The sequence below is a fragment of the Oncorhynchus gorbuscha genome, linkage group LG03, assembly GCF_021184085.1.
Source record: "Oncorhynchus gorbuscha isolate QuinsamMale2020 ecotype Even-year linkage group LG03, OgorEven_v1.0, whole genome shotgun sequence".
Taxonomy (NCBI): Eukaryota; Metazoa; Chordata; class Actinopteri; order Salmoniformes; family Salmonidae; genus Oncorhynchus; species Oncorhynchus gorbuscha.
The window spans coordinates 6,500,590-6,513,354 of NC_060175.1; the positions used below are offsets into that span (position 1 = coordinate 6,500,590).

General features: G+C 44.8%; 1 protein-coding gene across 9 annotated transcripts in view; it reads left to right on the plus strand.

Annotated features, from left to right (window-relative positions):
• LOC124025204 (arf-GAP with coiled-coil, ANK repeat and PH domain-containing protein 3-like) overlaps window positions 1-12,765 on the plus strand; it is a 159,313-nt gene that overhangs the window by 112,829 nt on the left and 33,719 nt on the right. For all 9 annotated transcript variants that reach the window (XR_006837160.1, XM_046338823.1, XM_046338828.1 and 6 more), the window contains exons 11-14: window positions 3,893-4,005; window positions 6,443-6,494; window positions 9,650-9,750; window positions 10,287-10,398. Coding sequence is in view for 8 of the 9 variants with exons in the window: in XM_046338823.1 (XP_046194779.1) it covers window positions 3,893-4,005; window positions 6,443-6,494; window positions 9,650-9,750; window positions 10,287-10,398 (378 nt within the window). In the remaining variant the exon portion in view is untranslated. The remainder of the gene's footprint in view (window positions 1-3,892; window positions 4,006-6,442; window positions 6,495-9,649; window positions 9,751-10,286; window positions 10,399-12,765) is intronic.

Consider the following 12,765-nt stretch of genomic DNA (forward strand, 5'->3'; position numbering starts at 1 on the left):
AGACATGATGCTTGGCATTCAGGCCAAAGAGTTCAATCTTGGTTTCATTAGACCAGAGAATCTTGTTTCTCATGGACTGAGAGTCTTTAGGTGCATTTTGGCAAACTCCAAGTGGGCTGTCATGTGTCTTTTACTGAAGAGTGTCTTCCGTCTGGCCACTCTACCATAAAGACCTGATTAGTGGAGTACTTCAGAGATGGTCGTCTTTCTGGAAGGTTCTCCCATCTCCAAAGAGGAACTCTGGCGCTCTGGCATGGAATCGTGTGACCAAGACCCTTCTCCCCCGATTGCTCTGTTTGGCCAGGCGGCCAGCTCTAGGAAGAGTCTTGGTGGTTCCAAACGTTTTCCATTTAAGAATGATGGAGGCCACTGTGTTCTTGGAGAACTTCAAAGCTGCAGAAATGTTTTGGTACCCTTCCCCAGATCTGTGCCTCGACATAATTCTGTCTCTGAGGATTCCTTCGACCTCATGGCTTGGTTTTTGCTCTGACATGCACTGTCAGCTGTGGTACCTTTATATAGACAGGTGTGTACCTTTCCAAATCGTGTCCAATCAATTGACTTTACCACAGGTGGACTCCAATCAAGTTGTAGAAACATCTCAAGGGTGATCAATGGAAACAGGATGCACCCGAGTTCAATTTCGAGTCTCATATCAAAGGGTCTAAAATACTTATGTAAATAAGGTATTTTCTAAAAATCTGTTTTTTGCTTTGTCATTATTGTGTGTAGATTGATAACAGGGAAAAAATAGTTAATCCATTTTAGATAATGAATCTATTGTAGAATAAGGCTGTAACATAACAAAATGTGGAGAACAGGAAGAAGGGGTCTGAATACATTCCCGAAGGCTCTGTATAACCTATACGGTGGTAGGGCCGTAATCTCCTTCTTATGATCAAGGTAATTGTCCGCTGTGCACAGACAACAACAAGACACAAAAGCAATATGGTAGAAATCAGAACAGTGTCAGGCTGAGTGACATATGGGGCGGCAGCGTAGCCTAGTGGTTAGAGCGTTGGACTAGTAACCGGAAGGTTGCAAGTTCAAACCCCCGAGCTGACAAGGTACAAATCTGTCGTTCTGCCCCTGAACAAGGCAGTTAACCACCACCCACTGTTCCTAGGCTGTCATTGAAAATAAGAATTTGTTCTTAACTGACTTGCCAAGTTAAATAAAGGTAAAACATTGTGATGTCATTATGGGGTATTGTGATGTCATTATGGAGTATTGTGATGTCATTATGGGGTATTGTGATGTCATTATGGAGTATTGTGATTTGAGGTTGACTTTCCTCTGTATCAAACAGCATCCATTGGGAAACACCAGTGAATGATTGACAGCCCCATATCCCTCCATTTAGCTATCTGTCAACCTGTTTGTTCTCAGACAAACATAAGGCTGTTTCCACTGTCTAGTTTCCCACCAGCTTATCTAAAAACCATTAGGTCACAGAACAGCATTCTGTCCCATCTATGACATACTGTACACTACAGTGGAGGCTGGTGGGAGATGCTATAGAAGGACTGGCTCATTGTCTGGAATGGAATAAATTAAATGGTATTAAACATCTGGAAACCACATGTTTGTCTCTGTTCCATTTACTCTGTTCCAGTCATTTCACAGAGCCTGTCCTCCTATAGCCCCTCGCACCAGCCTCCACTGGTACACATCACTGGTTTGTCACTAAGGCTGTTTGGGTTACCGTATTCACAGGGCCGTATGCAGAAATATTATTTTACATCTCGAGTCTGAGGCGGTTGTTGTTTAAGTCTCTTAAGATTCAGTCCATCTGTGAGAGGATATGCTGCGAGCCTACAGTATAGGACAATTAGCTCTTATGTAAACAAAGTATATAGATATAGATGGTTTGGGATGAGTTGGACCGCAAAGTGAAGGAAAATCAGCCAACAAGTGCTCAGCATATGTGGGAACTCCTTCTAAACTGTTGGAAAAGCATTCCAGGTGAAGCTGGTTGAGAGAATGGCAAGAGTGTGCAAAGCTATCATCAAGGCAAAGGTGTGGCTAAAAAATATATATATTTATATTTTACTGTATGTAATATATGTATATACCAGTCAAAAGTTTGGAAACACCATCAATTTTTTTTACTCTTTTCTACATTGTAGAATAATAGTGAAGACATCAAAACTATGAAATAACACACATGGAATCATGTAACCAAAAAAAGTGTAGCCACACCTTTTCCTTCACTTTGCGGTGCAACTCAACCCAAACCATCTCAACTGGGTTGAGGTCGGGTGATTGTGGAGGCCAGGTCATAGTGGTTCTGTAGCTCAGTTGGTAGAGCATGGCGCTTGTAACGCCAGGGTAGTGTGTTCGATTCCCGGGACCACCCATACGTAGAATGTATGCACACATGACTGTAAGTCGCTTTGGATAAAAGCGTCTGCTAAATGGCATATATTATTATATTATTTATCTGATGCAGCACTCCATCTCTCTCCTTCTTGGTCAAATAGCCCTTACACAGCCTGGAGTTGTGTTGGTTCATTGTCCTGTTGAAAAGCAAATGATAGTCCCACTAAACGCAAACCAGATGGCGTATCGCTGCAGAATTCTGTTGTAGCCTTGCTGGTTAAGTGTGCCTTGAATTCCAAGTAAATCACTGAGTGTCACCAGCAAAGCACCATCACACCTCCTCCATGCTTCACGGTGGGAACCACACATGCAGAGATCATCCGTTTACTCTGCGTCTCACAAAGACACGGTGGTTGGAACCCAAAATCTCAAATTTGGACTCATTATACCAAATGGCAGATTTCCACTGGTCTCATGTAAATTGCTCATGTTTCTTGGCCCAAGCAAAAATCTTCTTATTGGTGTCCTTTAGTAGTGGTTTCTTTGCAGCAATTCGACCATGAAGGCCTGATTCACACAGTCTCCTCTGAACAGTTGATGTTGAGATGCGTCTGTTACTTGAACTCTAATGCAGTTATTTGGGCTGCAATTTCAATTGCAATCTGAGGCTGGTAACTCTAATGAACTTATCCTCTGCAGCAGAGGTAACTCTGGGTCTTCCTTTCCTGTGGCAGTCCTCATGAGAGCCAGTTTCATCATAGCGCTTGATGGGTTTTGCGACTGCACTTGAAAAAATGTTCAGTTCTTGAAATGTTCCAGATTGACTGACCTTCATGTCTTATTGTCATGATGGACTGTTGTTTCTCTTTGCTTATTTGAGCTCTTCTTGCCATAATATGGGCTTTTTATCAAATAGGGCTGTCTTCTATATACCACCCCTACCTTGTCACAACACAGCTGATTGGCTCAAACACATTAAGAAGGAAAGAAATACCATACATTAACTTTTAACAATGCACACCTGTTAATTGAAATGCATTCCTGGTGACTACCTCATGAAGCTGGTTGAGATAATACCAAGGGTGTGCAAAGCTGTCATCAAGGCAAAGGGTGGCTACTTTGAACATATACTTTGATTTGTTTAACACTTTTTTGGGTTACCACATGATTCCTTGTGTGTTATTTCATAGTGTTGATGTCTTCACTGTTATTCTACAATGTAGAAACTAGTACAAATAAAGAAAAACCCTTGAATGAGTAGGTGTGTCCAAACTTTTGACTGGTGTGTATATATATATATATTTACTGCACAGTAACATTATTTTTTTTTTGCCCAGTTAGGTTTAAAGATTTACAGTTTACTTCAGACCCTCCTCTCCTCTCCTCTCCTCTCCTCTCCTCTCCTCTCCTCTCCTCTCCTCTCCTCTCCTCTCCTCTCCTCTCCTCTCCTCTCCTCTCCTCTCCTCTCCTCTCCTCTCCTCTCCTCTCCTCTCCTCTCCTCTGTAAGTTAGCTACAGACACAGACATTAACCCCAGTCTCCCCCCTCCCTCCCTTTGTCTTGGTCTCCAGGACTTCTCCTATGATGATAATAAGGTGGAGTTCAACGTGGACGCTCCTAACGGAGTGGTGATGGAAGGTTACCTGTTCAAGAGGGCCTCCAATGCCTTCAAGACCTGGAACAGGTGAGATAGAACCACCTCAACTACAACACCTTTCCAGAAATAAGTCCCTCACTGTTGCCGCTTGTTATAGACCCCCCTCTGCCCCCCCATTTATCTTCAGAGTTTGTACTGTTTGCTGACCTAAACTGGGATATGCTTAACACCCCAGCCATCCTACAATCTAAGCTAGATGCCCTCAATCTCACACAAATCATCAAGGAACCTACCAGGTACAACCCTAAATCCGTAAACACGGGCACCCTCATAGATATCATCCTGACCAACCTGCCCTCTAAATACACCACTGCCTTCTTCAACCAGGATCTCAGCGATCACTGCCTATAATGGGTCTTCGGTCAAAAAAAACACCCCTCATCACTGTCAAACGCTCCCTAAAACACTTCAGCGAGCAGACCTTTCTAATCGACCTGGCCCGGGTATCCTGGAAGGATATTGACCTCATCCCGTCAGTAGAGGATACCTGGTTATCTTTAAAAGTGCTTTTCTCAATCTTAAATAAGCATGCCCCTTACAAAAAAATTTAGAACTAAGAACAGATATAGCCCTTGGTTCACTCCAGACCTGACTGCCCTTGACCAGCACAAAAACATTCTGTGACGTTCTGCATTAGCATTGAATAGCCCCCGCGATATGCAACCAAATCCACGATAATCGAGAATTTTAATAGCATCTCCAAACCAAAATTACATCTAGAATCGGCTTCCTATTTGGCAATAAAGCATCCTTCACTCATGCTGCCAAACTTACCCTCGTAAAACTGACTATCCTACCGATCCTTGACTTCGGCGATGTCATTTACAAAATAGCCTCCCAACACTCTAGTCAGCAAATTGGATTGTGTTATTGACTGCATGTTTTGTTTACTCCATCTTTATTCCATGTGTAACTCTGTGTTGTGGTTTGCGTCACACTGCTCTGCTTTATCTTGGCCATGCCGCAGTTGTAAATGAGAACTTGTTCTCAACTGACCTACCTGGTTAAATAAAAGGTGTTCTCAACTAGCCTACCTGGTTAAATAAAGGTGTTCTCAACTAGCCTACCTGGTTAAATAAAGGTGTTCTCAACTAGCCTACCTGGTTAAAGGTGTTCTGTGTTCTCAACTGGCCTACCTGGTTAAATAAAGGTGTTCTCAACTGGCCTACCTGGTTAAATAAAGGTGTTCTCAACTGGCCTACCTGGTTAAATAAAGGTGTTCTCAACTGGCCTACCTGGTTAAATAAAGGTGTTCTCAACTGGCCTACCTGGTTAAATAAAGGTGTTCTCAACTAGCCTACCTGGTTAAATAAAGGTGTTCTCAACTGACCTACCTGGTTAAATAAAGGTGTTCTCAACTACCTGGCCTACCTGGTTAAATAAAGGTGTTCTCAACTAGCCTGGTTAAATAAAGGTGTTACCTGGTTAAATAAAGGTGTTCTCAACTGACCTACCTGGTTAAATAAACCTGGTGTTCTCAACTAGCCTACCTGGTTAAATAAAGGTGTTCTACCTGGTTAAATAAAGGTGTTCTGGCCTACCTGGTTAAATAAAGGTGTGTTCTCAAGGTGTTCTAGCCTACCTGGTTAAATAAAGGTGTTCTCAACTAGCCTACCTGGTTAAATAAAGGTGTTCTCAACTTGCCTACCTGGTTAAATAAAGGTGTTCTCAACTAGCCTACCTGGTTAAATAAAGGTGTTCTCAACTGACCTCTCAACTGACCTACCTGGTTAAATAAAGGTGTTCTCAACTAGCCTACCTGGTTAAATAAAGGTGTTCTCATCACCTACCTGGTTAAATAAAGGTGTTCTCAACTACCTACCTGGTTAAATAAAGGTGTTCTCAACTAGCCTACCTGGTTAAATAAAGGTGTTCTCAACTAGCCTACCTGGTTAAATAAAGGTGTTCTCAACTAGCCTACCTGGTTAAATAAAGGTGTTCTCAACTAGCCTACCTGGTTAAATAAAGGTGTTCTCAACTGACCTACCTGGTTAAATGGTTTCAACTGGCCTACCTGGTTAAATAAAGGTGTTCTCAACTGAGCCTACCTGGTTAAATAAAGGTGTTCTCAACCTGGTTAAATAAAGGTGTTCTCCTACCCTGGTTAAATAAAGGTGTTCTCAACTAGCCTACCTGGTTAAATAAAGGTGTTCTCAACTTCTACCTGGTTAAATAAAGGTGACCTACCTGGTTAAATAAAGGTGTTCTCAACTGACCTACCTGGTTAAATAACGGTGTTCTCAACTAGCCTACCTGGTTAAATAAAGGTGTTCTCAACTAGCCTACCTGGTTAAATAAAGGTGTTCTCAACTGACCTACCTGGTTAAATAAAGGTGAAATAAAAAATGTAAAAACACAACAGTACTGTTTGATTCAGAGTGGTACTTCATCTAACTCCGTGTCCTCTTGTCTCCTCTCCTCCTCCTCTCTAATCCTTTCCTCCCCTCCTCCTCTCTCCTTCCAGACGGTGGTTCTCCATACAGAACAGCCAGCTGGTCTACCAGAAGCGACTTAAGGTAAGAAAAGAACTGGGACTTGTGAAAGGATAGCTATGTAATCCGCCTGAATGCCGGTCTGTTTGTGCCATCATTAGGCTGGTGGCCAACCATCAACAAAGGGGTCTTTAGTTATTGACATACCCCTACAAACTCATGTAACCCAATATTACAAGCTCTGATATTGCTAACATTTGAAAAACAAGTAGTCAGTTGCTTTCCCAACATAAACGAACAGCAGTAGGATATCTTAATGCATCTCGGAAATATAGACCTGTAAAGAGAAAGATACAATAGGAGGAAATATCAACTATGAATATTTTTGATGAATTTAAATTTTCCAAGTCAAATGTGGTCTCATTCAGTGCTGTTGTATGGTCCTGCCTGACAACACATGTATTCCATTCCAGCCAATGAGCCCGTCTTCCTGTAGCTCCTCCCATCAGCCTTCTCTACTCCAAATCCGTTATTTCATCCAAAAATCCAATATGGCTGCCATCATACCATTAAATGGTGGTTTAATCACCTGTTGTCAGTGGTGTATTGGTGAGGACAGAGTCAAGCAGGACTGAGGAAACAGAACCGAGTACATACTTTACTCTGGATAAATAACCAGTACAATAAATCCACGTAGGGAACTACAAACCCTAACACACAAGACTAACACATAACAGGAACAATCACGCACCAACACATAACGGGAACCACAGGGTTAAATAGGGAAACACCCTCTCCCTATAGCTCTACAACTGTGGTATACCTGGTCACCCTCTCCCTATAGCTCTACAACTGTGGTATACCTGGTCACCCTCTCCCTATAGCTCTACAACTGTGTTATACCTGGTCACCCTCTCCCTATAGCTCTACAACTGTGGTATACCTGGTCACCCTCTCCTTATAGCTCTACAACTGTGGTATACCTGGTCACCCTCTCCCTATAGCTCTACAACTGTGGTATACCTGGTCACCCTCTCCCTATAGCTCTACAACTGTGGTATACCTGGTCACCCTCTCCCTATAGCTCTACAACTGTGGTATACCTGGTCACCCTCTCCCTATAGCTCTACAACTGTGTTATACCTGGTCACCCTCTCCCTATAGCTCTACAACTGTGGTATACCTGGTCACCCTCTCCCTATAGCTCTACAACTGTGGTATACCTGGTCACCCTCTCCCTAGCTCTACAACTGTGGTATACCTGGTCACCCTCTCCCTATAGCTCTACAACTGTGGTATATGCTGGCCTTACTGAGTGGATAGGAACATTAGCCTGCTGGTCTTACTGGGTGGATAGGAACATTAGCCTGCTGGTCTTACTGGGTGGATAGGAACATTAGCCTGCTGGTCTTACTGGGTGGATAGGAACATTAGCCTGCTGGCCTTACTGGGTGGATAGGAACATTAGCCTGCTGGTCTTACTGAGTCTCTATGAACATTAGCCTGCTGGTCTTACTGAGTCTATAGTAACATTAGCCTGCTGGCCTTACTGAGTCTATAGGAACATTAGCCTGCTGGTCTTACTGAGTCTATAGGAACATTAGCCTGCTGGTCTTACTGAGTCTATAGGAACATTAGCCTCCTGGCCTTACTGGGTGGATAGGAACATTAGCCTGCTGATCTTACTGGGTCTATAGGAACATTAGCCTGCTGGCCTTGGGTCTGTGGCTTGGGTCTAAAATTATTTTGTGAGCCTTTACGTAGGGCCCTGACCTTAAAGATCTCATCAAGGCCTGTCTGTTGGACTCCAATGACCTTGGGGAGGGCCCTGACCTTACAAATCTCATCCAGGCCTGTCTGTTTGACTCCCAGTACCTTGCTGAGGGCCCTGATCTTAAAGATCTCATCCAGGCCTGTCTGTTTGACTCCGAGTACCTTGCTGAGGGCCCTGATCTTAAAGATCTCATCCAGGCCTGTCTGTTTGACTCCTAGTATTTGGGGAGGGCCCTGACCTTAAAGATCTCATCAAGGCCTGTCTGTTGGACTCCAATGACCTTGGGGAGGGCCCTGACCTTAAAAATCTCATCCAGGCCTGTCTGTTTGACTCCTAGTATTTGGGGAGGGCCCTGACCTTAAAGATCTCATCAAGGCCTGTCTGTTGGACTCCAATGACCTTGGGGAGGGCCCTGACCTTTAAGATCTCATCCATCCCTGTCTGTTTGACTCCAAGTACCTTGCTTGCTGTGGTGATATTCCTTCTCAGCCCCAGAACTACAAGCACTACTGTTGGCTATGTAACCTGGTCAGGCCCCAGAACTACAACCACTACTGTTAGCTGTGTAACCTCGTCAGGCCCCAACCACTACTGTTAGCTGTGTAACCTGGTCAGGCCCCAAACACTACTGTTAGCTGTGTAACCTGGTCAGGCCCCAACCACTACTGTTCGGTGTTTAACCTGGTCAGGCCCCAGAACTACAACCACTACTGTTAGCTAATCAACCTGGTCAGGCCCCAGAACTACAACCACTACTGTTCGGTGTTTAACCTGGTCAGGCCCCAGAACTACAACCACTACTGTTAGCTGTGTAACCTGGTCAGGCCCCAGAACTACAACCACTACTGTTAGCTGGTTAACCTGGTCAGGCCCCAGAACTACAACCACTACTGTTAGCTGTGTAACCTGGTCAGGCCCCAGAACTACAACCACTACTGTTAGCTGTGTAACCTGGTCAGGCCCCAACCACTACTGTTCGCTGGTTAACCTGGTCAGGCCCCAGAACTACAACCACTACTGTTATATGTGTAACCTGGTCAGGCCCCAGAACTACAACCACTACTGTTAGCTGTTTAACCTGGTCAGGCCCCAGAACTACAACCACTACTGTTAGCTGATCAACCTGGTCAGGCCCCAGAACTACAACCACTACTGTTAGCTCTTGAACCTGGTCAGGCCCCAGAACTACAACCACTACTGTTAGCTGATCAACCTGGTCAGGCCCCAGAACTACAACCACTACTGTTAGCTGATCAACCTGGTCAGGCCCCAGAACTACAAACACTACTGTTATAATGCCAACCATATTGGACTTTGGACACCATATTAGATTTGAGGCTAAATCCAGGGTGGCCCCAAAGACAATATGTGGTGGCCCCCTGACTAAATTACAAGAGAAGGGGCTGAAGATACCCAGCCAATGAAAGAATGTTGTGTTTTGATTGACGCTGCTCTCTGCCAATAGGATGCCCTGACGGTGGTGGTGGAGGACCTGAGGCTGTGTTCAGTCAAACCTTGTGAGGACGGAGAGAGGAGGTTCTGCTTCGAGGTGGTGTCCCCCACTAAGTAAGTATGTGTGTGTATATGTGCAAATATGATCGTTGTGTGTGTGTGTGTGTGTGTGTGTGTGTGTGTGTGTGTGTGTGTGTGTGTGTGTGTGTGTGTGTGTGTGTGTGTGTGTGTGTGTGTGTGTGTGTGTGTGTGTGTGTGTGTGTGTGTGTGTGTGTGTGTGTGTGTGTGTGTGTGTGTGTGTGATCTATCGGTGTGTGTGTGTATGTGTGTGTGTGTGTGTGTGGGTGAATATGATCTATTGGTGTGTGTGTGTGTGTGTATATGATCGGTGTGTGTGTGGGTGAGTATGATCTATCGGTGTGTATATGTGTGTGTGTGTATATGATCAGTGTGTGTGTGGGTGAGTATGATCTATTGGTGTGTGTGTGTATATATGATCGGTGTGTGTGTGGGTGAATATGAACTATCGGTGTGTATATGTGTGTGTGTGTATATATGATCGGTGTGTGTGTGGGTGAATATGATCTATCGGTGTGTATATGTATATGTGTGTGTGTGTGTCCTCTCCTCACCCTCCTCTCTCCCACTAGGAGCTGTATGCTCCAGGCAGAGTCAGAGAAGTTACGGCAGGCCTGGATCCAAGCTGTACAGGCCTCCATCGCCTCTGCATACAGAGAGATATCAGACAACTACTATATCGAGGTACTGGCCCTGACCTCAACCCTAACCCTGAAATCAATCCTGGCACTAACCCCAAAATTAACCCTGACTATCCTCAACTCTAACCCTAACATTAACCCTGACTAACCTCAACTCTAACCCTAACATTAACCCTGACTCTAACCTCAACTCTAATCCTAATCCTAACATTAACATGAACCCTACAGAGAGGTACTAACCGTAACATGAACCCTGACTATCCTCAACTCTAACCCTAACATTAACCCTGACTAACCTCAACTCTAATCCTAACCCTAACATTAACCCTGACTCTAACCTCAACTCTAATCCTAACCCTAACATTAACCCTGACTAACCTCAACTCTAATCCTAACCCTAACATTAACCCTGACTAACCTCAACTCTAATCCTAACCCTAACATTAACCCTGACTAACCTCAACTCTAATCCTAACATTAACCCTGACTAACCTCAACTCTAATCCTAATCCTAACATTAACCCTGACTAACCTCAACTCTAATCCTAACATTAACCCTGACTCTAACCTCAACTCTAATCCTAACCCTAACATTAACCCTGACTAACCTCAACTCTAATCCTAATCCTAACATTAACATGAACCCTACAGAGAGGTACTAACCCTAACATGAACCCTACAGAGAGGTACTAACCCTAACATGAACCCTACAGAGAGGTACTAACCGTAACATGAACCCTACAGAGAGGTACTAACCCTAACATGAACCCTACAGAGAGGTACTAACCGTAACATGAACCCTACAGAGAGGTACTAACCCTAACATGAACCCTACAGAGAGGTACTAACCGTAACATGAACCCTACAGAGAGGTACTAACCCTAACATGAACCCTACAGAGAGGTACTAACCGTAACATGAACCCTACAGAGAGGTACTAACCCTAACATGAACCCTACAGAGAGGTACTAACCCTAACATGAACCCTACAGAGAGAACTACATTGAGGTACTGACCTTAACCCTAACATGAACCCTACAGAGGGAACTACATTGAGGTACTGACCCTAACATGAACCCTACAGAGGGAACTACATTGAGGTACTGACCCTAACATGAACCCTACAGAGAGGTACTAACCCTAACATGAACCCTACAGAGAGGTACTAACCCTAACATGAACCCTACAGAGAGGTACTAACCCTAACATGAACCCTACAGAGAGGTACTGACCCTAACATGAACCCTACAGAGAGAATGACATTGATTGTTCCAACTGACAGTCTTTAGCTGGGACCCACCAGCAGTATAACTAGCTGGCCTAAAGCCTTTAGCTGGGACCCACCAGCAGTATAACTAGCTGGCCTAAAGCCTTTAGCTGGGACCCACCAGCAGTATAACTAGCTGGCCTAAAGCCTTTAGCTGGGACCCACCAGCAGTATAACTAGCTGGCCTAAAGCCTTTAGCTGGGACCTACCAGCAGGATAACTAGCTGGCCTAAAGCCTTTAGCTGGGACCAACCAGCAGTATAACTAGCTGGCCTAGAGCCTTTAGCTGGGACCCACCAGCAGTATAACTAGCTGGCCTAAAGCCTTTAGCTGGGACCCACCAGCAGTATAACTAGCTGGCCTAAAGCCTTTAGCTGGGACCCACCAGCAGTATAACTAGCAGGCCTAAAGCCTTTAGCTGGGACCCACCAGCAGTATAACTAGCAGGCCTAAAGCCTTTAGCTGGGACCCACCAGCAGTATAACTAGCAGGCCTAAAGCCTTTAGCTGGGACCCACCAGCAGTATAACTAGCAGGCCTAAAGCCTTTAGCTGGGACCCACCAGCAGTATAACTAGCTGGCCGAAAGCCTTTAGCTGGGACCAACCAGCAGTATAACTAGCTGGCCTAAAGCTTTTAGCTGGGACCAACCAGCAGTATAACTAGCTGGCCGAAAGCCTTTAGCTGGGACCAACCAGCAGTATAACTAGCTGGCCTAAAGCCTTTAGCTGGGACCAACCAGCAGTATAACTAGCAGGCCTAAAGCCTTTAGCTGGGACCTACCAGCAGTATAACTAGCAGGCCTAAAGCCTTTAGCTGGGACCTACCAGCAGTATAACTAGCTGGCCTAAATCCTTTAGCTGGGACCCACCAGCAGTATAACTAGCTGGCCTAAAGCCTTTAGCTGGGACCCACCAGCAGTATAACTAGCTGGCCTAAAGCCTTTAGCTGGGACCAACCAGCAGTATAACTAGCTGGCCGAAAGCCTTTAGCTGGGACCAACCAGCAGTATAACTAGCTGGCCTAAAGCCTTTAGCTGGGACCAACCAGCAGTATAACTAGCTGGCCTAAAGCCTTTAGCTGGGACCAACCAGCAGTATAACTAGCTGGCCTAAAGCCTTCAGCTAACTAACCAAATAACCAAC